At 42.7% G+C, this 26,299-nt stretch overlaps 1 protein-coding gene across 1 annotated transcript; it reads left to right on the plus strand.

The window, feature by feature from the left end:
• CTPS1 (CTP synthase 1) lies at positions 1-26,226 on the plus strand. Its single transcript, XM_005286251.4, has 19 exons — positions 1-205; positions 1,302-1,479; positions 3,123-3,293; positions 4,241-4,341; positions 5,062-5,178; positions 7,081-7,164; positions 7,420-7,500; positions 9,767-9,918; positions 11,900-12,032; positions 13,436-13,524; positions 14,897-14,991; positions 15,993-16,055; positions 16,678-16,721; positions 17,794-17,890; positions 19,351-19,406; positions 19,497-19,593; positions 20,420-20,564; positions 23,070-23,160; positions 24,938-26,226. The coding sequence occupies exons 2-18, from the start codon at positions 1,314-1,316 to the stop codon at positions 23,152-23,154; spliced, it is 1,776 nt and encodes a 591-aa protein (XP_005286308.1). The 5' UTR covers positions 1-205; positions 1,302-1,313; the 3' UTR covers positions 23,155-23,160; positions 24,938-26,226.
• The last annotated feature ends 73 nt before the right edge of the window (positions 26,227-26,299 follow it).

Raw genomic sequence — 26,299 nt, forward strand, 5'->3', positions numbered from 1 at the left:
AGGCCCCGCCCCCTCGCCGAGAGCGCCCAACAGCGATGAGCGCGGCTGATTCTGAATCCGTGGAGCTCACTGCGCAGGCGCGTCTTCTCAGCGACGCGCGTGCGCTCCCAGCACACCGGCCTCATGCGCTCACTTCACTGCCAAGCCGGCTCGAGCGCGCGCGCACACCTGTCTCGCGCCGCCGCCACCGGGCCCAGCGGGCACGGTGAGAGCGAGGGCAGGACGGGACCATGGTGGCAGCTGGGTGGGAAAACATGCGGGCGGGCGAGCGAGGGTGGACGGAACCAAGCGGCTAGGCGGGGGGGTGCGGACGGGACCGGCCAGCCGGGGGGCTGATGAAGGGGTCGGGCCGGCGGGGTGCGGCCCCAGGCAATGGGGTGTCTCTCGGAGGGCCCGCCCGCCCGCGGCAGGGGAACCCTCAGGCACTGACAGCTCCGGGCCGGGGAAGGGCGGGCTGCGGCCCAGCTGGGGGCGGGGCTAAGACAGGGCCCGCCCAAAGGTGTGTTGGCGGCGTGGCGCGGGCTGGGGGTCGCTGGGGGGAGGGGCGGGGTGTCTCGTTGCCCCGTGTCCGTGCCCCCCCCCCCCCAGCCCGCTGGGTACTAGCCCTTGGCCACCTCAGCAGAGTGCCTGGGTCTCTGGATTGCCAGCTCCCTGGGGCAGGGAGTCACTGTACAGCGCCTAGCACAATGGGTTCTGCCCGTGGTAATGCAGCAGGGCGGGTGCCAGCAGGCTAGACATAGCTCTGGGGACGGTGCTTTGACATTGCAGCGCGCCAGGATCTGCAGTCTCCTTGCCCCCTTACTCCTCCCAGGCGTAAGAGCCTCTGTTCCAGCCCCAGCTGCAGTGTCTACACAGCAAGATTAGGTGCGCTAGCCTGAGCCCTGCAACCTCCGGCTGGCCGTTCCCAGATGCAGTGTAGACATCGGGCTCTGCCTAATTTCCCCAGCCATTTAAATATGGACTCTGTTGCTCTTTTATTCAGCTCCTGTAATATGGTGGTTACTTCACTTAACTGGAGCAGCAAGACTTCCATGACACACAGCATCTGGTAGTGAAGCATACAATTTGAAAAGGACTAGACCTAGTTTCTTGATAGTCCAGTAGACGCTAGTGCACCTCTTCTGTTTGTGAATACTTGCTTTGAACATATTCACAGAGCAGAGATTTTAAGCTTCCTATACTTTTCTTATTGTTCCACAAATATTTTCAGAGAACATTCTTATTTCGGTTTGGCCATATGTTTTTGTCCACTTAAATTGACAGAGATCTTGCTGTCTAACAAAAAATATTTTCTTTTCTAGGTCCTTAGACAAATGAAGTACATTCTAGTCACAGGTGGTGTCATCTCAGGGATTGGGAAAGGGATCATTGCAAGCAGCATTGGGACAATCCTGAAATCATGTGGGTTACATGTCACTTCCATTAAAATTGACCCATATATTAACATTGATGCAGGGACCTTCTCTCCGTATGAGCATGGTAAGCTGAACTCTTCATTCATAAAATTCCTCTAATTTAAATTTTTTATGGTCCTAAGGCTTTTGTGGGGAGTAGAGAAATATTTTGATATAAACAACTTATTCTGTACACTCTTACCCTTCTCCAGGATGAAGGTTTGAAATTAGCAAAGGCTAATTCACATTTATCCGTGACAAGCCCATCAGTGATTTCAGGTGAAAGTTGTGTATTGTCAGATAGCTCCTTTTTGTTGCAGTTGTAGGACCTGGCTACTTGCCTAGTGGGGGCCCAAACCTTTTTATCTGCATAAGGTTCTTGAGAGGGAAAAGAGAGAGATGAATAGCTGGAGAAAGTGGATAAGACAATGTTGGTGAGGGTTTTGTGATCTTTAAACAAACATCTCTTAGAAAGGCGTACTGAGGACTGTTTGCCTCTAAAGCAGTCATTCCCAAACTTTAACAACTTGTGAACCCCTTTCACGAAAATGTCAAGTCTCGCAAACCCCCTCCTAAAAATGAATATTTCCAGGGATTTTCTCCTTTACCTGAGTATAAATTATAAAAGCAGTGATCTTGGAAATACACTTTGTTTTTATGACATGCTTATTACACATTATTTATTATTAATATTTATCATTACAGTATTATTACATTATGAAAAGAGCAACATTCTTCCAAGATCTCACTTTCGTAGCTTGTATCACTTTGAATAAGCCTGTTATAAGACAAGGCTCCTATGTTTCATCAAGGAGTATCAGATGTAAAACAGCAGGAAGGTATTTAAGAAGCCAACTCAAAGAGTTCCTCCTACACAAGCATTCAGGTCTTGAGCAGTCCAGGCAAACAACGCACATTACAACAAAGCTTAAGCTTGTTCTTCATAATATTTTTAAAAACAATACTAGCTGCCTATTTCATTTTAAAAACAGCAAAAAATATCCACCTCCCTCTCCATTTCTTATAAGGAGTCTTGAAGTTTAGATCTCCTCAGTGTGATAGACATCCTTGCTTTGATCTGCTTAGCTCTTGGAAGTCCAGGGGCTCCAGGCTGCTGGCCCCGTGCTGTCCAGGGTCCCTAGGGACAGCTCTGTCTGCCATTAGGGAATTTTTTCCCAAGAACCCCCTGTAACATTTTGTGAACCCCAGGGGTTCACAAACCCCAGTTTGGGAACCACTGCTCTAAAGGGAATCCAATTCTATATTTTCTTTAAAGCCTTTGTAATGTGTAGATTCACCTTGAGAGTATGTAGAACAAATATTGATACTAGTAACTTCCATTAAAAATGACTATGCTGGACTTGTAAATATTTCCTTACAGATTTATTGAATTGATGTTAAAGGTTAGAATACATTTCAGTGAAAGTCTGATCTCAAGGGCTTTATTTCAGCTTTATGTCACCATAAATAAGCTCAGAATCTTGTCTGTTATACACAGGCTGTGCAGTGATTTATTCTTTAACATGTTAATCCTATTCCACTTTCTAATCTATGAGGTTTTTATTTTTATTAGCTATTCTTTTTAAAATATTTAATTGTATAAAATAAACTATTTTATCAAGAAGCTGGCTTGTTACACTGAACTTTCAGTTGTCTCAGAAAAACAACTTGCTTGCATGTACTTTGTCTAGCTGACTCTGATGATTTTTATCTTACCATTTGCTGCAGGAGAGGTGTTTGTGCTGGATGATGGAGGGGAGGTAGACCTGGATTTGGGCAATTACGAACGCTTCCTTGATATCCGTCTCACCAAGGACAATAATCTGACCACTGGAAAAATCTATCAATATGTCATCAACAAGGAGAGGAAGGGAGATTACCTGGGCAAAACTGTCCAAGGTGATGCAATGCTTCGCTTTACCTTCTGTAGATATAAACCTAAATCTGCCCCTATCTTGAGTATTTCTACGTCTCTCTCCTCTCATTTGAGTTACAAAGAGGACATTGAATAATTCTTTGGACTGGTCTACACTTGAAAGTTGTACTGCAATACCTATATCAGTCACTGGTATGACATTTTAACCAATATAGTTCTACTGGTACAAGTCCTAGTGTGGGTGCAGTTACACTGGTATAGAGGTTTATACCTTTATACTCATATAACTGCCCACATTAGTGGTGTTGCTTTAACTGTATCACTGTAGTTAAAGCGGGACAACTTTCTAGTGTAATCAAACCCAAAGTGTCAGTGTAATATCCTGGGACCATCATGACTACAACTACACTGCATACAAATAATCTCATTTTCAGACCAGTATCTTGTGGATTATGTACATCTTGTGGCTGATTTAAGGTGTGCCACTGCTTTTTTATAACTCATTAAATAATACTGTAGGACACAGTCTAGCAACATTTAAAACTGCCTTCCTGCTCTTGTGATTTCAGTATGGAAGCTGCATTCTCTGTGGACTGAGTTAGTCTTTTTGCCCTTTTTTTTTTTTATGTCATCTTTGTCTGCTTGCATAAAACTCCTTTCATAGACAGTTCTAAAATAACAAAACTCTCCAGACTCTGCATATAATACAGTTTGTATTGGAGGCTTTCAACTGAAAAACATCACTTACAGTTGTCTGAGATGTGGAGTGGGACTACATCTCCTCATCTGAAAGGTCATGGCTAGGAATTACCACTTATTAAAAGGAATGCTTTGATTAAAAAGACATATCAACAACATTAGATGTGAATGAGAAGCAATGGCCAGTTAATCTCAATTTGCTACACAGTGAGTTTTAGACCGCAGTTTATGTAGACTGTGGTTTTAACCTTTGTCCCTATTTCTCTTCTAGTTGTCCCCCACATCACAGATGCTATTCAGGAGTGGGTAATGAGGCAGGCACGAATTCCTGTGGATGAAGATGGCATTGAACCCCAAGTGTGTGTGATTGAGGTTTGTAGCATTTCTCTCCTTAGTCTTGATTCTCATGCAGAGTAAATTGAACTGTGCACTGGCAGTTAAACCTTGTAGAGAATTAATTTTTTTTTTTTGTTAAACGATTTTTCATCCTATTGATTGGGACAATTCAAAGAACAAACCCCATTTTGTGTGCGTGTCAGCGTGGTGTTTAGCAGGGTGAAGTGGTGGTACTTTGGGTTTCTTGTTGCCTAGGGCATTGGAGGTCAATTTCATTACAGAGTTAATATGCCTGGATTCCAGGGTAATAAGGCATGTGAACCAAATGTCCTTACATATGAATCCTTAGAGCAACGTTGGCCTTGTGGGAAGCTGCTTTTCTTCTGCAATCCAAACTGTCATAAGAAGAGGGCGTTAAGGGGTTAAAATAATGGTTGGATAGAAGGAAGAGTGGAGTCCCAAGGACCCTCTCTTGGCCAGCTTTGCTTACACTGCATCTGGCCATGTACAGTTGTCTGAGAAGAACAGAAAAATGCCATGGAACACATCATCCAATACCCAGCATCTCAGTAAAGGAAACCATATGCCCAGCAAAAATCCTGCTGCTGTTTCTTCAGAGAGTCCATACAATGATATTGGCTGTGTAGTAGGCTGTTTTCCTTTTTTTCTTAAATCAAGTGAAGAGACCAGAAAGATACTGGGTAGTATCAGTTATGAGAAGTTTGGTGCTATTCTAAATGGTCTTCTTTCGTTTAGCTTGGTGGAACAGTGGGAGATATAGAAAGTATGCCCTTCATCGAGGCTTTCCGCCAGTTCCAGTTCAAAGCCAAAAGAGAGAACTTCTGTAATATTCATGTCAGTCTAGTTCCCCAGGTAAGTCCATGGAAAGCTGTGTTGGCCAGGGATTTCTTTTATAATTAGGGTTTATTTTATAAATGTGTTTAGAGATGTAGTATAGATACACATATACTGAAAGATATCTGCATAGTGTGTGTTTGTAATGCAGAACATAAGTGTGTACATAAGGAAAGAATTCAGAACATGCAGAGACATCGCTGTTCACAACTAGCCACAATAGCTATATCCTCCCAAAGGATACTGTTGTGTGCCTAGCAAATAGTTAGGAATTTCAGCAAATGTAAGTTATATATTTCTTTTATATTTTCATTGCACAATTTTGGAATATTTATTTCTGTTGTCTTTCATAACTGAGTGCACTCTGGGAGCCTAGTGTCCCATTTCCCTGCATGTTGAGCAGTCATTTACGCTTCTGTAAAGTGATTGTAAAATGCTGTCAATCAGAGTAGATACCATTTTCACCCAGTTTGTGCTGGTGTAGACTACACAAGGTGCAACAGAACAGAGAATTGGGTTCTATGTTTATTAGTACCCTTTTAACAGCCTCTCTTTACATGTGTTGTCTTAGAGTCTGTGTTATTTCAGACTTACAAAATAAATCAGAGAACTTCTCAAACTTTAAAACAGTAATTTCCAGGATATTCTCTCAGGCAGTCCCTAAAGTTTTTTTTGAGTGGTTTTAGTTACAAAGTTGAATAGTTCTGATGTAATGTACATTTTAAATTTGATTAAACTGTCTCCATCAGTAGGAGGGTTTAATTGGCACTATAACCTTGCATAGACTCTAAGATTTGAGTGTCCTTTAATTCATGATGATCTGACAGAGAAGTTTCCTGAGGACCATGGCAGCTTTAAAAAGGAATCTAAAGTTAGCTAAGAAAAGCTATTCTGAGACTGTGCAGAAACTGAAATCATTGATGCAGATGAGAATCAAATAAACAAGGCAAAATGATGTTGATAGACTCCATACAAAAGAAAAGCTAAATCAATGTATGCCAAATGGATAAGGAAATAAATTGTGGGTCCTACAAATGAAGATTAAAAGCTAAATTAAAACTTAGTCATAGTCACTAGTAATTGTTTTATAATCTCCACAGCATAACCCCAAAGCCAGTATATAACAATTTGGTGGTGCAAATAAACTGCACAAATTCTCCCGTTTTGAAGTTGCTGTACAATCCTCTTAACTCTGCATAGTGACAGTTAATGTTGATGCTAACTATTTCACTGGTGAGACAAGGTGGGTGAGATCTTTTACTGAACCAAGTTCTGTTGGTGAGAGAGACAAACTTTCGAGTTTACACAGAGCTCTTTTTCAGGTCATGAAGAAGCTCTGTGTAACCTCAAAAGCTTGTCTCTCTCACCAACAGAACTTGGTCCAGCAAAAGAGATTACCTCACCCACCTTGTCTCATATCCCGGGACCAACACTACTACAATACCACTGTATATTTCACTGGTGATCATTTTAGCAGAAACATCTACCTGACGGGATTTATCCAGCACTATTGGATGTAGATGAGTACAGCAGGCCAACTAATTTGCTAAAAGTTCCTGGGGGTGGGGAACAACTAACTCAGGCCCCCTTCTCTCACTTTCCGCACTCCATGCACTCAAAGAGTAAAATCTTATTTACTTACAGGGAGCACGCACTAGACAGATACCTTGAGCTTCTATCCAGCTAAAGTCTTCGTATTTTGCCTCTCCCTTCCCCAATACCGTGCAGTCCCTCTGGGTCTGTGTGTGATTAAATTGGCAGTGAAATGAGGGAAAGACTATCATAAATTCAGGGTTCCTGACCCCTAATTAAAACTTAATATGATGCATAGGAATTGAAGGCTTGAATGACTATTGAACACCTCATATGCACATCTAGACCTTAGTTCAATAATATATTTTGGTCTTCTTTGACTACTAGCCAAGTTCTACAGGAGAGCAGAAAACTAAACCTACCCAGAATAGTGTTCGTGAACTCAGAGGACTTGGTCTCTCACCAGACTTGGTAAGTTTTGCTATATTACATTCATTTGGAAAGTGTGGGGCTGGCATCCTTCAGCAACCTTTCCTGATCTAAATTGGACTTGGGATGATAGGATGCTGCTGCATACCAATGGTGGTATAGAAGTAATAAACTATATTAACAAATAATCCATGATAGGAACTTTGGCATAGAAACTGTTTTTAGTGACCGGTCAGATTAATGCCTGAGTGCTGCTGTTCTGCTTCACAACCTTGATATCGCTGCTTTCTCTGCTAGATTGTGTGCAGATGCTCCACTCCACTGGACACCTCCGTAAAGGAGAAGATCTCTATGTTCTGTCATGTAGAACCAGAACAGGTAAAAAATGCTGTACTTTCTCCCTTTCTGTAACCAGTGTTTCTGCCATCTGTCAAATGCTGAGGGCAACATTTTATTTGGTGCCTAGAGTTCCTCTGTGTTAGCTATACATTTTTTATAGACTAAAAAAACATCTACATGTTTGTCTTCTCTCCTGTTCTTAAATACATGTCTCACATATTTGTCAATTCCTCTCTGTGTCAGCCTGATATCTGGCTGAATAGGCAGAAGTACACTAGGTACAATAAACCTCTTACAATTGTTAAATCAGATTGCACAGATTATTTCCCAATGGTTATTCTGGAGACCTGTTAACCTTCCAAATTCCTTCTGCATTTAGGAAAGACTATGGCTTCTAAAACCAGCGTTTAGAGCTCAAAAAATATTTGCACTATCTTAAGTAATGGGATTTGTGAGTGTGTTTTGCACACTGCTCCTTGTACAAATATGCTGTCTAATGGTCATACTTGGGCATTGCTCATATCTGCCTGTTCACATTAGTGACAGATTGCACAAGAAGAGATATCCAGGGAAATTTTAATGCTATCCGCAACGCATTTATTTTTCACTCCAGAGTGTGATGTCTGTCTTGTACAAGAAACTCCTTGTTAAATGATAAAAACAACAAGGAGTCCAGTGGCACCTTAAAGACTAACAGATTTATTTGGGCATAAGCTTTCGTGGGTAAAAAACCTCACTTCTTCAGATGCAAATAAATCTGTTAGTCTTTAAGGTGCCACTGGATTCCTTGTTGTTTTTGTGGATACAGACTAACACGGCTACCCCCTGATACTTGTTAAATGATAGGCAATCATTTATTTGTGAGTAGATAAATCATTGAGTATGAACAAAAGGTGAAGCTAGACCAATAAGTGTTTTGTAGACTAAAGGGGATAGCACCTTAAAGTATCACTTTTATGAAATCCTCATGGGGAATCATATTTGTGTCTCATTTATACCAGATTAAGTTTGTTCATTTTAAAAATAGTTTTCTAAATTCTAGCACTGCAAAGTCAAGCTGAGTCTTATGGTTCATGCATTGTCCCCAGTTCTGCATTTGGATCTTGGCTAAAAATTCTGTTGCTGTGTAAACCAGAATAAAATCTAGCTGCAGGGCAGATAGAAGTAAAATTTATTGAATTTTCAGTAAAGTGACTAAGTATGTGCCATTTTTTTTTACATATTGTCCTTTTGAACCATAATCACACTTTAATGCTAAATGCTATTTACTATATAAGAAGAAATAATTGCTGCTTAATTCTTTCTGTGGAGAACTGAATTCAGCTTCCATTTGAATCCAGGAGGAAGCAGGACTTTCAAAGTTGGAATGGAATGTTTTTTGTGAGATTAAGTGCAGTCTTATTCCCAGTGGACAAGTGTTACAAGTCAAATCCCTTCATCGGAAACACTAAGAGTTGAATGGACTAGAGATATTGAAATAACCCCCCTTCTCAGCCCTACAGAATGGTTTGGCTAGTCTTAAATTAACTATTTTTTTAAAACGTTTTTTGTAAATTTAGTGGTGGTAAAAGTTGTCAAATTCTCTCTTGACAACAATACAAGCTTCTCTGTGCCCTGCATACATGCCTCAGTCTTGGTCTAGAGAGATCAATTATTACTGGTTTATATTACAGTAGTACCTAGAGGCACCAGTCAGGAAATGGCTCTATTGTACTGGGCACTGCACAATCCTAAAATAAGTCCCTACCCCAAAGAGCTTGTGATATCAGTTCAAGACCAGATGCAATTGGGCAAAACAAACGGAGCATGGGAGGGAGTTCAACCTCTCTGGCCCATTCAGTCAGTGGTCTCTCTATTGAAACAGCCAAGGATGAGGACAGCCAAGTTATGTTGGGTGTTCTGTAAAGTGCACACTTAGTCACTGGAAACTGGCTTACAATGTCATTTATTATTTTAAATAGTAGATCTTACCTTATGACAGTCTTGAGATTTCTGCTTCCTTGTGCCTTCAAGTGAGAACTGGATTTGCTCATTCTTACTTCCTACTTAGTTGCACATTTTATGAGGTGCCGTCAGCAAGTACTAGCTGCTGTGGCTAGACCATTCATTTAGGAAGAATGTTCTTATAAACTGTTTGAATTCAAAATCAGTTTTTGTTCATTTTGAGTAAATGTGTGTTAAATGATCACGCAGTTGTCTTCTGGAGGCAGAAAGAAGTAGTAATGTCCAGTTGTCTGATGTTCTGCTAGGATCATTTCTAGATCCATATGGATATATTTTAATGACCCTCACTTTTTATGAACAGGTCATTTGTGTTCATGATGTCTCTTCCATCTACCGGGTTCCTCTATTACTAGAGGAGCAGGGAGTTGTTGATTACTTCCGCCGCAGGCTTGACCTTCCCATCGAGAAGCAGCCCAGGAGGATGCTCATGAAGTGGAAGGAGATGGCTGACAGGTGGGCGCCACAATTGGGAATAGTTTGGAATTGGATTGTGTCCTGGCTTTCAGTGGTCAGCTGGGGAATGGTTTATTTCAGACCATTTCTCCAGTTTGTCAATATTGTATTGAATTCTAATCCTATCTTACAAAGCGCTTGCAGTCCCCTCCCAGCTTGGTATCATCTGCAGACTTTATAGGTGCACTCTCTAGGCCATTATCTAAATCGCTGATGAAGATATTGAATAAAACTGGACCCAGGACAGATCCCTGCAGGACCCCACTCCATGTGCCCTTCCAGTTTGACTGTGAACCACTAATAACTACTCTCTCAATATGGTTTTCCAACAGTGGTGCACCCACCTTATAGTAGGTTCATCTAGGCTATATTTCCCTAGTTTGCTTATGAAAAAGCCACGTGAAAGAATATCAAAAGCTTTAAAGTCAAGGTATATCACATCTACTGCTTCTCCCTGTCCAAATGGCTTGCTACCCTGTCAAAGAATTGCATGTCAAATCAACCAAATGTTTTATTCTTGACAAATCCACATTGACAATTATTCATCACCTTATTGTCTTCTAGGTGGTTTCAAATTGATAGTTTGATTATTTGCTCCGTTATCTTTCTGGGTACTGAATTTAAGCTGACCATCTATAATTCCTTGGGTTGTCTGTGTTCCCATTTTCATAGATAGGTGGTCCTCTGGGATCTTTCCTGTCTTCCTTGGGTTCTCAAAGATAATTGCTAATGGCTCAGAGATCTCTTCAGCTCCTTTAGTATTCTAGTGCTCTAGAATTCTAATACACCTCTACCCCGATATAACGCCACCCAATATAACACGAATTTGGATATAACACGGTAAAACAGTGCTCGGGGGGGGGGGGGGCTGCGCACTCCGGCAGATCAAAGCAAGTTCAATATAACACAGTTTCACCTATAATGCGGTAAGATTTTTTTGGCTCCCAAGGACAGCATTGTATCGAGGTAGAGGTGTATGTTCTAATCACCTGATGGTGAAAACTAAATTAAATATGACTGTACAATATAAATATGCTTACAAAGGCAAAGCAAAGTATACATAGTAGTGTATTGGGTACTAATGTGACTAGTGATGTATGTTTAGTGCACTGACAATTAATTGCAGCATTGTACCAAAGTTGGGCTGCCTTTCAATGTTCCCTTTACTATTTATGGGTGCTGCTGTTAAAGGCGAAACAAAAAGGTGTCTGAGTGACCAGAATGGAAGGATTGGAGGGATTCAGATTGACAAGAGTTGTGCTCTCCACATTTACAATAACTTGGGTCAGTATTTTCAAAGCAGGGTGCCTGAAGTTAGGCACTTATAGGCATATTTTGGAACCTCAGTAAGTGGCCCAATTTCAGAAGTGATGAGTACCTGTGTCTTTCATTGACTTCACTGTGAGTGTGAATGATCAGAATCAGGCCCAGAGAGTCCTGTGGCTTTCCAGATCCTACAAACAAGAATGTAACATCTTGCACTGCCAGGCTGTTGAAATCTGCACTTCTATGGGATTTAGAAGTCTCTTTTCCCTCAGCCACTGGAATGGACTGAGTTAGAATGCACAGAGGACAGTATTGTGCAAGATTGACTATGCTTTCCTCTGACTTTTATTTAATAAATTTGATAGCTATTTTGGACCTAGTACAACTAAGCTCATCAAAAACAAAGCAAAACAAACCTAAAACCTACCAAAAATAATTGGAAATAAAGGTAAGAAATTATTTGTTCTCCCATACCATTATTCTTCTCTGTGGCTACTTAGCAGAATTTTTCTTCCCTTTATCAAATAATGGAAGTCCCCAGATTACTGTCATTCATTCAGAATAACAACTGTTTAAAGGCCAGACTTTTAAAAGTAGTCAGCGGCCAGGCTCTCAAGCTGCCAGCTCCCATTAGGCCAGATTTTTAAAAGTGCACAGTACCCATCAATTCCCATTAACAATGAACAAGCCCTGTGTTTTGGTTTTGTGTTTCTAGATATGACCGTTTGCTAGAGACCTGCTCCATTGCACTTGTTGGCAAATACACCAAGTTCTCAGATTCCTATGCTTCTGTCATTAAAGCTTTGGAACACTCTGCACTGGCCATCAACCACAAACTTGAGATAAAGGTATGTCCGTCCGTTCCCCCCGCCCCCCCCCCCCCCTTCCTAGCTGGAGTTGTATTTGTGTCTTAACCAGATTGTTCTTGCTTACGGTTTTGCACACATCTAGGAAACACCTCACAGTTTTCAGAATGATTCAGCAGCCAGGAATATAATAACTCATTCATTCTCCTTGGATACAGCGTCCAAACATCTGTTACATGCATACAACTTAATAGCAAACCAACCTCCTGCTTTCAGAACAGGGGATCTACATAATACATGTCCACTGTCTGGTTTTTTCAGGAGTTCAGTGTTGAACCTGAGTGGTGGTGTTGGGAAGGCCAGCGTTCATTTTGAATTTTCTCTAGCCATTACTATAACCAATTCTTTGTAGGGTAATCTGATTTAACTTGGTGGCACTGTCAAGCTTCATGATACTCTGCCCTAGTATTCCACTGTGATCTTGACACCAGCTGGAAACTGATTGTCTCTGTAAGCCTCTTGGAACATATTTGAACTTCATGAACATTCTTGGAGTACTGAAATGTCTGCCATCTTTCATCTGAAACTTTAAAGAAAAATTTCTTTGAACCATGTTACCTCTAAATATGAAGTATTACCCAAGAGGTGTGTAGCACCACTGTTTGTAATAGGACTAGTGAAGTATATCTTGTGCACTGTCACTTAATTTATTGCAGCATTGTACAAAGGCTGGGCTGCCTTCCATCGTTTCCCTTCTCTGATTATTGATGGGATTTGCTTGTAATAGTAGTCTTGCATTGGGGACTCTCCGGCTTATGGGCACAGGATTCTAAGTGCCGCAGGGGACCCGTGCATGTAGGTGGTACACAGGGGCTCAAAGAGCTATCTAAGAGAGAGAAGAGAAAAGTGAAACTCCTCAAAGTCAGGAGATGCTAAGGATAAGAGTGCCTGCAGAACTGTAACTCTTTTTCATATGTGCCATCATAATGCAGTCTAATTGTTCTCCTGAATGCCTGCCACATTCAGTGTGTAAATTGAACATGCAGTTAAGGAGACTGTTTGTTTGAATTTTTTATCCTCATTATTGTAAATGTGGTTCATATGCTGCATGCAATCTAAAACCTATGGACCTCAGCCTTACTTACCACTCAGGCCTTATCAGCCACCATCCAAACTGCTCAGTGAGGTAGAGGACCTCCTGAAAGCATGGTGTCTGTACATGTAATTAAAGACTGTAGTGATTATGAACAAGAAGCTATATTGCCTAGCAAGTGAAAAATCAGACCAAGCAAACACTAGTAAATATACAATAAGAAACAAGACTGTGTTGACAGGGAGGGAGTCTCATACATCTAGATTCAATGAAAACTAAACAGCAGGGTTTGGTATCGGGGGGGTCTTGTGCCAGTCTCTCTCACTGTGATTATTCCTGGATTTCTTCCTAGTATATCGATTCTGCAGACTTGGAACCAGCTACTCTACAAGAAGAACCAGTCCGATACCACGAGGCCTGGCAGAAACTCTGTAGTGCTGAGTAAGCAGTTCATAACCATAGGCCTTTCCTCAAAGAGGATCTGACTTCCCTTGGTATTGCTGACATTTACACAGTTGTACTCGGGGACCCTCCCCCCATTGTGTTGTGCACTGAGAGCCCCTGTCCTGCGGCGTTTACAATATAATTTTGTGTAATTGTAACAAACAAATCGGGGAGGGAGGGACAGCAATAGCAATGTGATTACACAGACTAGCTATGTGTACAACTGGCTGGTTTTGAGGAGAAGGAGAAAGGGTGGGGGCAGCATGAGGCATGGGAAGGGCCACTGGGGAAAAAGTGGGATGAGGAAGGGTGAGGATTGAGGGGAGGGCCAAAGCTGGGAGAAAGAGGAGGGTACAAATGTGGGATCAGATCCTTTTTTTTTTTTTTTTTAGGAAAGAGGGATGTTGGAGGAGGAAGGGAGAGACTAGGTTGCAGGGAAGGGGTGGTGTGAGCCAAGCGAGCAGTGGTGGGTCATGACTAGTGATCAGTTATTTGGGAAGCAGTTATCCACTTCCTGCCATTGGTCAGTAATACAAAGAATCACCTGCAGAATCCTTGTGTTTTTTGCGATTGCAGTTGGGACATATTGTGCTACAATTTAGTTGACTTGTCTCTAAGCAATAGACTGATTAACAGATATTTGTTGTGAAGCACGTATGCTGTTCTACATATATTGTCCTGCTCTTTCAGATCATGTGAAGAGGAGCAGTAATAACAACACCTACCACTTACACTGCACACTTCATCTGTAGCTCTTAAATGAGGTCACTGTTCCCATTTTACAGATGGGGAAACTGAGGCAGTGAGCAGGGACGTGACTTTCCCAACAGCACCTACTAGGCCAGTAGCAGAGCTGGAAATAGAACCTAGATTTTCTAAGTCCCAGTCCAGTGCTCAGTCTGCTAGGGCACACTGCCTCTTGTATTACAGCCCATATTATATTTGTCTGTCCAAAGAGATTTATTACATAGAAACTAGACTTTTTTTTATAAATGTTGCTCCGACAAGTGTTTGCCTACAAAATCCTGCAGCTCTCACAGAGACATCTTAAAATTGGGAGACAGGACTGGAAGGGACCTCTTGGGTCAACAAGTCCAGTCCCCTGTTGTCATAGGCAATCTTGTCATTTAATCCCATTCATCAGATTATTTTAGTACAGATACTCTGTCATTTATAAGCACCTTAAGGCTTTTCACTACTGTGCACGCAGTTATATTCAAAGAAATCTTGGTAGTAAAATGAATTGGTCAGGTCTTGTAACTCCAAGGTCTTAAAGCAGAAGAGCTGCAATACTTGTTTGGAGGGTATAGAAAACTGCAAGTCTCATGTAGCTGGATTTTTTTTTTTTTCTTCCCCTTCCCTTGTACAGTGGAGTCCTGGTTCCAGGTGGGTTTGGCGTTCGAGGAACAGAAGGGAAAATTCAAGCTATTTCCTGGGCAAGAAAACAGAAAAAGCCCTTGTTAGGTGAGAAATAGAACGTATTTGACAGCATGAAGTAATTATGGGGGGAGGAGGGAAGCAAGGAGCCAACAGGTGTACATCCAAAATCTGAATCCCACCCTAGCCCTCTGATCAGACACATCTCTATTGTGGATCAATCAAGCTCTTGCTTTAGACTGTTACATGCTAATGCTTTCTTAACCCCATAGTGTTCTCTTGATGCAGGTGTTCTGTATATTATACTATAGCTAATGACAACACTTAAAATTAACAGAGCACCGAGGCAGCATTTAAAATGTTTTTTTAATATTCCCAAGGAAACTTGCATTTCTTCTGGATGTGGTTGATTTGTAATAATTTCCCCCATGATTTAATTCTCGGAATGCATGCATGTAATGAGAAAAGATAAGAGAAACTAGCAGAGAGACCAGTACGGCACTCAACATTGTTCTTGATTCACAATTTTGTGACACTGTGTGTGAATATAGATAAATATTTTTAAACCACTGTGTTCTGACTGCATATACTAAAGGAAGATACCTTACTCTCCAGTGCAGCCCTGGCATATCAATGACTGCTGCCAGTGTTGATCAAGAAGTTAAGATCTGTATTAAGGTAGCACATAGGGCCCAAAATGAGATGGGGACCCCATTGTGTTGGGCTTTACACTTCGCTGTTCTGGGCAGAGATTCTTACTTACAATTGAATTAGACCATATGGACAAGTAGTATGAGAGAGGAAATATTATCCCCATTTTACAGATGGGCAGCTGAGGCCCAGAGAGATCAATTGAATTGTCCAAAGTCTCACTTAGTCTGAGACAGAGCAGGGAATGGATCCCAGGTCTGAGTCCCAGTCAGTGCTGTAGCCACAAGACAAGCTTCCTCTAGAAATCAGTATGTTTCTGTGTGTTGTAGACTTCCATGCAGGTGCCAAAGTGCAGAGCTTTGCATTACTGCATGATCTGGGAGACCCTCACAGTTCACTACCCGGTGTCATTTTCATACTCTCTGCTCTTTCTACAGGAGTTTGCTTGGGGATGCAGCTTGCAGTTGTGGAGTTTGCACGCAATGTTCTCGGCTGGCAAGGTAATTGCAGTGATAACTAACTTTGAGTTCAGGTTATTAATGGATTAATTGGGATGATGGCTGTAACTACTCCCCATTCTTTGTGGGTAGGAGATGGCTTTTGGGGAAAAATCTGTCTCCAAGAACCAGTCTAAGGAAAACTGTACCCACTTTGCTCAGTCCATCAAGCTGAAAGCTAGCCAGGTAGGAGATACTTGTCACCGTAGATAAAATATACTATCAAATACTGTAATCCAGTTTCAAGTCTGCTTGCTAGTTAGAATTAAAATGTGAAACAAAAGGTTCAATTTCCAGAAAATAAGCATTTTTTTTTCTGATGCTTAAGGCAAATTGGAAACTGATTTACGGTATTTCATAATGGGCTCCCATACTGCTTATGTCACAAATAATTTTGCTGTCCTCAGGAAGATGGCAGCTTCTACCTAGACTCAGAAATATTTATCTTAGAAGTCTAATTAAATACATCTGGGCTTGTTTGGTGTCTGGGACAGATTCTGCTCTCACAAGTGGTCCCTTCATAAGTTGGTACTGCTCACATGAGTGTGGGAGTGGGATTCATTTCGATCTTACTCATGTTCAGTGTGTGACTTCTTGCTTCTAATCTAAGAATGTCATTTTACAGATGCCAATTCTACAGAATTTGACCCCAAAACTACTCATCCAGTGGTGAGTATGGTGTGATTCAAATGTGGCTTGTTCTGACCCCCCTTCAAAGCTAGAAGTGTTCTCTGTGCGTAGATAAAAGCCAATCAAACTTGTACTAAAATATCTGAAATTGGAATTTACATCTCTTGATATCTTGGTGCAAGTCTGGGTATGGGCACTTTTATTTTGGAAGTAAATGTCCTAGTTCGGTTTACCTTAAGTCAATTTGTCATCTTTTTGGCAGCGGGTTCACACACTGTAGAATGTACAGACACTGAGGGTTTTTTCCATCTATGCATTTTTATAAAACAAAGAACTTACTCCTGAGAGTTTAAAGGGCAGTTTTCAGCAAGGATGACTTTTTTACAGCGCAATCAACAAAATTTATAGTGGAATGGTGGATATGACCAAACAGAGAAAAAGTTAATGGTGACAGTGCCAAATATTAACCTACCTAAACATTAACTTTATACATTTTCTTCTTGAGCCAACTGAATCTCTGTCCATCCAGAATTAGGGCTGCAAGTCCATAAAAATCTCAGCTAGGTAAGCCAGTCAACAACCCAAAGTATTGGGATTGTTTGTGACCTCGGCTACAATAATTTACAGTGCTCCTTTCTCTCCGACTCTGGAAAGGAGTATGTTTATAAGTCTAGCCACCACATGCTGATGGTGACTTAGTTTTGCAGTTAGAGCCCTGCAGTTAGAATCCTATTACCCTAATTACATTGGGATCTGTACAGGTACCACCATTTTAGACTGTCTCCCGAAGAAGTGGGTTTTTTTTACCCATGAAAGCTTTTGCCCAAATAAATCTGTTAGTCTTTAAGGTGCCACCAGACTCCTTGTTATCTCCTGTACTGAGCCTGCCCCACCAAATTTGGTATCACCAAACCTACCAAATACAATTCTGCGTCTTCATTAAAAGAACACCTCAATTAAATGTCTGATTGTGCTGGGCCCCTGGAGTGGCTGCTTAAGACAGATTTCACTGTTTTTCTTGCATTGTCCTATGGATGTTTGCATTTGAATCCTGTTTCAGGTTTTTTTCTTCCTGTTTCCGTCAGTTCACTGTTTTAATAATCTCCCCTAGGTCATAGACATGCCAGAACATAATCCTGGGCAAATGGGTGGGACCATGAGGCTTGGCAAAAGGAGAACCCTCTTCCAAACCAAGAACTCGATCATGAGTATGGGATTTTTTTTACTGCTATATCTTCTCGGTCCTTCTAGTGTCTGAAATGATTCATGAGAATACAGTGTGTCGACTGGGACAGAAGTGAGAGAGAGAAAATTAGCCAGATTGTTTAATGGTTTAAAAAAAAAAAGGGCTAAGACTGTCTGCTAGGCATTCCTGAGACTTTCTGTGGTGGAAGTGAAACATCAGCCCCCTTGTGCTGCGGAAGAAGTAGGTTCTGGTGGAAACCAGTCACTCTGGGCTAGATCCACAAAGGTCCTTAAGCCAGAACTGTCACTTCAGGTGCCATTGAGATGCTGTAGATGCCTGCATTTCATAGATGCTTAAGTTTCTGCTTGTTGGGGCCTTAGCTCATACCTGATCCCTACTACCATTCTCAGGCAAGGCACTCCTCGCCTATTTCGCCTGTGGGACCTGATCCAGTAGGCGTGCTCAGAACACTTCTGGGGGGACACATGTCTCTGTCCCATGATACCCAAATAGCCCAGTGGCTCACCTAGGATGTGGAAGACGCAGGTTTGAATTCCCCATTTGCCTGATTTGGAGCAGGGACTGGAACCTGACTCTCCCACATCCCCGGGGAGTGCTCTAACCACCAGACTATAGAGTCAGTTTCTCACCTTCTTTCTCTCAGGCCCGATGCATATTTAATTATTTATACAAAATGGAACAACTTCAACAGGGGAGATTGAGAGAGACTCTCACTGAATAGCCTGGTGGCTAGGACACTCACCTGGAATGTGAGAGACCTGGGTTCAAGTCCTTGCTCCAAAACGGGCAGAGTGGGGATTTGGAAACAGGTCTCCCAGATCACAGGTGAGTGTGCTAATCCCTCAGCTATTGGCAGTAACGGGGAGGAGGTCTGACCTGGCCAAGTGCCTGATTCCAGGAGAGTGTTCACAGCTGTGAGTACTGAGTGAAGACAGGTGACTGACTACCTCTGAGTGTAGTCGCACTGCCAGCGCTGTGAGAGCTCTCTCGCCGCGCTGCAAGTACTCCACCTCTCCGAGGGGAATAGCGTGCAGTGCTGCGAGCGAGCGTGCAGCGCTGCAGGCACTGATTACACTGGCGCTTTACAGTGCTGCGCTCTGGGGGGGGTGTTTTTTCACACCCCTGAGCGCAGCAAGTGCAGCGCTGTGAATTGCCAGTGTAGCCAAGGCCTGTGAATCCCTTTCGTAGGTGCTTAGGCTCCCCAGAGTTAGGTACCTAATTCAGGTCTGTAAATTCCACTGGGTGGCAGGATGCCTAGGAGTTAATGCTGGCTAATGCTCAGTTGCAATGCTGCAGTGCAGATTGCGTGATTTGTGGATAACACAGGGGGAAGATGGTGGGGAAATAGGCTGGGGTTATACATTAATTGGTTAAAGAGGAGTAGAAACATCATCAAGTGGAGTTTACCATGATTTTGGATGTAATTAAGGAGAATGTAAAAGGTCCTCTCTTTCTGGGCAGGAAAACTGTATGGAGATCATGACTTCTTGGAAGAGAGACACAGACACAGATTTGAGGTATCAGTTGGTGTGTTCTGAGCTTTGTAAGCTTTCTCACTGAAGAGCATGAGCGTGAGAGATCATGTGTACTTTGCTGTTTTTCCTCAGGTGAATCCAGAACTGAAATGCTTCTTCGAAGAGCAGGGCCTGAAATTCGTAGGCCAGGATGTGGAGGGAGAGCGAATGGAAGTGGTTGAGTTGGAAGGTGAGCACTTGAGCAGCTGTGTTGGGAGTTGGTGTGTGTGTCAGGGAGAGAGTTTTTTGTCTGACATGGCAATTTCTCTATGGGCTCAAGGCAAGATCTCAATATCTCAAGTCTGTTCCCCAAACAGAGCTACTGAAGTGCAAAATAATAATGACCGTTAGGAGTTAGAGGACAGAGGAATACCAAGGACAGAGCAAGGAGGTGACCTCCCAGAGCACAGAAGGAACCAAAGCTGGGGTTGGAACTCAGGGATCCTGAGTTTGTCAGCTTGGTCGTGCAGCTCAGATCCTAATGATGTTCTCTAGACCAGCAGTTCTCAACCATTGGCCTGGGGGCCGCAAACAGATTTCAGGGGGTCCGCCCAAATAAACCAGAGAGCCGGGCCAGCGATAGTCACTGGGGCCCAGGGCAGAAAGCCGAATCCCAAGCCCTGCTGCCTAGGACTGAAGATGAAGTCCAAGCCCTTCCACCCTGGGCTGAAGCTGAAGCCTGAGCAACTTAGCTTCATGGGACCCCCTGTGGCGTGAGATCCTGGGCAGTTATTCTGCTTGCTACTCCCTAATGCTGGTCCCGGATTTTAATCTACTGAAAAACTGTTGTGGCACGGGTGGGCTGTGAAATTTTTATAGCATGTTGGGGGAGCTTCAGAAGGAAAAAGGTTGAGAACACCTGCTCTAGACTGTCAGCAGCAGATGCCAGCTGTGAGATGTGAAGAGATTATCCAGAAAGGTCTTCCAACATGAGATGTGGCCGTTCAATGATCTTCTCAGAGACTCATTATTCAGAATTAACCTAACACACTCCCTGCTTTTCTCTCTTCTCTTAGAGCATCCATTTTTTGTTGGTGTTCAGTATCACCCAGAGTTCCTATCCAGACCCATAAAGCCGTCTCCCCCGTACTTTGGCCTCCTGCTGGCTTCTGCAGGGAGGCTCACACATTATCTACAGAAGGGCTGCAGGCTCTCGCCCAGGTAGGTTTGAATTAATATCCTAGTTCAGTGCCCGACTTTCCATAGTACAGAGCTCTCTACTGAGCCATGGCTGATTCTTTAATGCTAGGGCTGGGGACTCCATGACCTGACAGGAATGGGGATCCCAGCATGTCTGGCACAAAGGCATCAAGTGCGTACTTCCAACATTCCTTCTTTCATCTCCTTCATCTTGGGCTAGACTGTGCCTTGAAGACTCTGGCCTACATGGGGGGCTATGGAGTCCTTCTGCCCAACACAGAACCTTGGAAGGTTTTACCTTTAAGGGGGATCAGACGCTTGCAAAGAACAAGGGGTATGCTTGTTGTACCATTCCTTGGGGAACGGGTATGCCGGGGTGCTCAGGCATTGCGGTTGGGCCTGGCCCTTGCGTAAGGAAAGGACAGCTGCTGGCATCCTCCCCACACTCAAACAATTACCGGGCATAACATGACCGCTGTTGGCCTAGGTAGCATGCCTAGATAATCTCCACACTGTTCTCTGTATTGTCCTCTTGCTGGGTCCAGAGTAAGAGTAGATTCCTTTCTGGCTTTTTGTTGACCCAGTTTGCAGAGGGATTGATATGCTGGAATAAGTTTCTAATGACATACCTACTCCCATTTATTCCCATGTACTGCACTCTAAGTACAGACAGCAGATCTGTGGCCAATATACAAAAAAGTCCACCCTTTGGTTGGTGATACCTCCCTTTATCAACAGACATTGTTGGTTTAAAAGATGAAGCAGTCGTGTCCTTCAGACACACAGAGAAATGATGCTTGCAGGGCACAGCAGGCAGCAGAGACCGCTTGATAACTGAGCTAAGCACAGTAGAAAGCACATGGAACAAGTGACTGTGTGTCAGGAAAAGCTGTGTCCTTTACCAGTGAACCCAATAGTGTACTACAATGAGAAAAGCGTTGAAGCTCTTGGGTGGAGTTGCAAGGATCCTGCATACAGCAGTGAGAGGAGGGATAGCTCAGTGGTTTGAGCATTGGCCTGCTAAACACAGGGTTGTAAGTTCAATCCTTGAGGGGGCCATTTAGGGATCTGGGGCAAAAATCTGTCTGGGGATTGGTCCTGCTTTGAGCTGGGGTTGGACTAGATGACCTCCTGAGGTCCCTTCCAACCCTGACATTCTATGATTCTATAATAGTACCTGGAAATGGCTGGCAGTCGTACTCCAACCCTGCTCATTTGAATCTCTGAACTATGCAGGCACATAACCAAAATACAAAGAGAATGTAAAGGCGAAATATCTAGACCTTGAGAATATTTAGATGACGTGTTTTAGGGCTTGTCTACAGCATCAGAAGACCGCTAAATCGACCACAGATTGCTCTCCCATCGACTCCTAAATTCCACCTGAATGAGAAGCGCAAGTGGAGTTGACGGGAGAGCGTCTCCAGTCGACATGGTGTAGTGTGGACCCTGCGGTAAGTAGATCTAAGTACATTGACTTCAGCTACATTATTCACGTAGCTGAAGTTGCGTAACTTAGATCAATCTCCCCCCGCATTGTAGAAAAGGCCTTAGATTTCCCTTCTCAAAGCCTGCTGTTGGGAATGGCTGCACTGAGAACAGGCGATGCCAGTCGGTTTGCTGTGGGGAGGGAAAAAGTAACTTGAAACATCTTGGGTCATTATAATCTACTGCTGATTAAACACTTCGCCTCTTGGTGCTGAGTCTGTATTTCATTGCACCAACGTACAATGTGCTTCCATGCTTAGCATGTGCTCTTGGGGAGCTGACAGTGCACATAGGGTGCCTGTGCCTGTCTTACAGCTCTTCTCATTCCTGAGTTTTCAAAGCTCCTATGAAATAGCTCTGACTCCAGATGAAAGGCAGCAGGACCTCTGCCCTGGAAGGGTTGCAGTAGAATGGGTTATACTGAAGGTTCTGGCTAGCTTATCTGACATGTCACTGGGGCAGTGCTTGCCTTTATGAAGAGGGTTAAATAGCTTTTGAAATGCATAGACCCCTACATTGAAACCATGTCATTGTGATTTAGCCTTATTCCCATAGAGACTGCAGACTTTAGTCTTAACATGCTTTGTTTGACACGTGTCCTACTGGGTTTTGCACTTCTCTCTTGGGAGAAATTCTTAACCTTTCATGCAGGGTTTCAGGTTCCAAAATACTCTGTTCAGAAGTAAATAAAGGCCAAGCTCCCTGGTGTTCTGGTTGTGTAGTGCCTGGGGACAGGCTGTGGTGGCTTCTGGAGGCCAGCCAGGCCACTGATGGCTGATCCACAAAATTAAGCAAGTAAAAACCATTGAATGGAATGATCCCTGCCTTTAAAGACAAGAGCAGCGGAGTGTCATCTAGAACCTGCAATCTGCTACGCTTACAGCCAGCTCCCACTAACTCATGATGTGCAGACTGATCTCTAAAGGGCCTGTACTCACTATAAAACAACAAATGCCATTGAACTAGGCTGCGTGGCTAGTCCTGTGGTGTAATCTTCTGCTAGATCTTCCCTTTCCTAAAGCTATCTGACTTCTACAGGGACACCTACAGCGATAGAAGTGGCAGCAGCTCGCCTGACTCAGAGATCACAGAACTGAAGTTCCCATCAGTAAATCATGACTAATTCCTGGTAATGTTAAAACATGACGTCAGTCTCTTTCCTCCTTTATCTGTTCATTCCTTGCCTCCTGACATCTGAATTCTTCAAATCAGTCTGGAAAATACTGGCACGATGTGAGTCAGCTTGCACTGCTCATGCATATATGCCAGCTGCATTCTGAGTGATGCATGGTATTTGTGTGTCTGGAAACGCTGTCGCTGGTTCTGATCCCCTTTCTTAGCAAAATGGGCACACAGCAAAGTACAAAAAGGTGTGTAGGAGTGTTTTTTCTTTTAAATAATAAATGTACTATGCACTCTTGAAATAAGAGACTCTCAGAATCAATTACTAGATTTAATTCTATAGAACCGTTATCTGAGATATTACACCAAGTAGAGAGAGAAGTTGAGGATTTAAAAAGCTGTTGTTTTGATGAGGAAACCTTTACCTTAGAAACATGTGGTATAGAAACATTTCAAAAGGAAGGAAAAAAAGCCCTGTAATTAACCTGCTTAGGCTGTGATCACATGTATTTATCTATAGGCTCACCTGCCTGTTTGCCTCTTATTTAAAGGCAGATAAGGTGTCTTTATCACTCTTTCAGCTGCTGTTCTGACTACAGGTTCCCATGTCAAAACAATGAACCAGAATTTCAGAGGTGCTGAGCTCTCACAACTCAGATAGGAGCTGCAGATGCTAGGCAGCTGTGAAAATCGGGTTTATTGTCATTACTAAAACCTCAGTTTTTTTCTCATTAAAGTCCTAAAATTCAAGCTTCTGCAGGAAAACAAAATTGTTGTAACTGGTTTTGTGAAGTTACTTTTTCTTCCTGGAGTTGGTGTCTGAACATGGTGTAGTTAGTTTCTCCATTGTTCCAAGCTATGACTTTCTACCTATCCTGTAGGCGTACTTGGTATTTTTTTAATAAATTAAGCAGAATTTGTGCACGTACATGTAGTATCTGCAAGAATGAGGGAGGATTTTTGTTGTTTAAAGACATAGGATCAGGATAGTTATTTTCCTCGTAGTAGCTATCATTTCAAAGGAACTGCAATGTAAAAGTGAAGTGTCAGAAAATTACCAGACTAATGTGCGTAGGTTTCCCTAAAAAGGTTATTGATGGCACTTGGAACAGCAATACTCTTTAAAACACTTTTTCCCTCCATAAAGTTTTCTTGGTGCCTTGAGTCACTGAAAGTATCTCAGAAAGCCTGCAAAATTACAGATACTGTGGATTGCATTGAGACTTCTGGTGTTTGTGATGCCACATTCTAGGAGATCATCAATGGAAATACAAAGACTTCCCAGAGGCCGTTGTACTTATTTCTGTGCTGATGTCCCTCACAGCCTGGTTAGTGGGGACATTAGCACATACATCTGGGTTTAACTCAGTTGTCATTTTTTAATAACTGGCCCAAGGAATCAGGATTTTGCTTCTTGGGATAAGATGTGATACTGCTTAGCAAAAAGGAGCAAATATCCTGATTTTATTCTTCAGCTCTGCAGTGTGTGTTTTCTAGTTTACTTTAGTGCTGTCTTGTATAACAAGCTTGCTTTCAAAGGGGTAGATGATGCATTTCTTTTTTTATATTGTCATAATGCCCCCTATAAGCTAGCTGGCATAATTATTCTGGGGGAAAGGAGCCTAGTGAGGTAGGTACTACATGTCATACTCCTATGGGGGTGGGAGGTGCAAGTACGCTGACCGTCACACCACTGCAGGCGGAGTGGAATCCACTGTGCACTTCAAATCTGGTGCTCTTGTTCTTCAATAATTCCTACTCTTGCCCTTTCTCTATTTGTCCAGGTGGATCTTCACTAGAAGAGGAGCAGAGTCTTTGTTAGACTTCCTAGACTTCTTACAGCAATAGCCTGAACGCTGTCGGCTATGGGCTTTCTTAAGTTATGTTTTTATAATTTTATGACAAAATCTTGTCCCTTTTTTATTTTCTGAATTTTTGCTGTCTTTTGTTGAATGTTCCCCTCTGTCGATCCTTATAACTCCCCGAGGAGCATTTGCCATGGCGCATGCAGCTCTGGGCCTTTTCTGCAGCTATGACTATCTCTGAGAATCAAAGCAGGAAGGCTAGATGCTGGAACAGGCTCTAGTTTCACTGGAGAATCCAGTCGCACATGCTTCTTAATGCACGGTAATACTAGCATGAGTTTGTGTCTCAGACACTTGGTATTTGGGCGCTTTCTCCAAGCACCACATGTGGTCATACAGTTGAACTTCTTGCAGGAGGTCAAATTTTGGGGCTTTCTTCATTCAGCTCTTGAGCTGAGCTAGGAAAGGTGGGATATCGGTTTATTGTGCTTTATGCAGCCTATCTTTTTAAAACTACTATTTAAAACTCTTTGGCACTGGTGGTTTTTGTGCTTTCAGTGCTAGCAATGAACTTATGACCAGGAAAATCTGGTTCCTGGAACAGAAGAGTTAATCTGTTCATGAACATGATCAACTCTGATCCTAACTGTGACATGTCACTCTGCAGGGATGTAATTAACTTGAGATCATGTAAAAATGCCACAATGTCAGGAAGCCCCATCTTTGTCAGAATGAGGCATAACTTTTAGCCCTTTCATGCCAGCATTTTCTGGTGCTGCTTCTTGGGCTGGGAAATCTTAACTCCTTGCATCAAGGGGGTGGTATAGAAAAGAACACGATGAACTGTTTTTAGATGCTGCCTTTAAAAGCTCTCATTGCTATTCACCTTGGATTGAAAAGTTCAAGGTGCTATATTTTATTAACACTTTAATTTAAAGGGAAACTTTCCCTTGCCTCTTTGTCATGTCCATCTTCCTGAATGCAATAAAAAGTGCCATTGTCCTAAAAGTTGGGCTTAGCAACTTGCCTACAGTATTATTTGGCTTAGTCCTTAAATGTGCACTGCTCACTAACCATATTCTTAAACTTGCCAGAGATGAGGAGGGGGTGGGTGAAATAGGGTGATTCCTTTTGTTCTGCCTTTTTGCCACACTGTGAGAAACAAAGTTTGGTCTTCAGCAAGTTAGAAGAAAGGAAGCTAGTTTCTTTATTGTATTGTCATATGTCCTAAACCCTCTTCAGTTCATTAAAGTTTGGGCAAAGCTGTACCTGTGTCTCGCCTGATTGAGTATTAACCCTTACATTGTCTGACTCTCAAACTCATTCAAAACTCTATTCTAA

This window comes from Chrysemys picta, chromosome 23, assembly GCF_011386835.1.
Source record: "Chrysemys picta bellii isolate R12L10 chromosome 23, ASM1138683v2, whole genome shotgun sequence".
Taxonomy (NCBI): Eukaryota; Metazoa; Chordata; order Testudines; family Emydidae; genus Chrysemys; species Chrysemys picta.

Excerpts from the sequence above, each read along its gene's own strand:
- CTPS1 (XM_005286251.4), top strand. The coding sequence starts at position 1,314 with ATGAAGTACATTCTAGTCACAGGTGGTGTCATCTCAGGGATTGGGAAA. Across the intron at positions 3,294-4,240 it reads CCTGGGCAAAACTGTCCAAG|TTGTCCCCCACATCACAGAT; the intron begins GTGATGCAATGC and ends TTTCTCTTCTAG. Across the intron at positions 17,891-19,350 it reads AACCAAGAACTCGATCATGA|GAAAACTGTATGGAGATCAT; the intron begins GTATGGGATTTT and ends CTTTCTGGGCAG.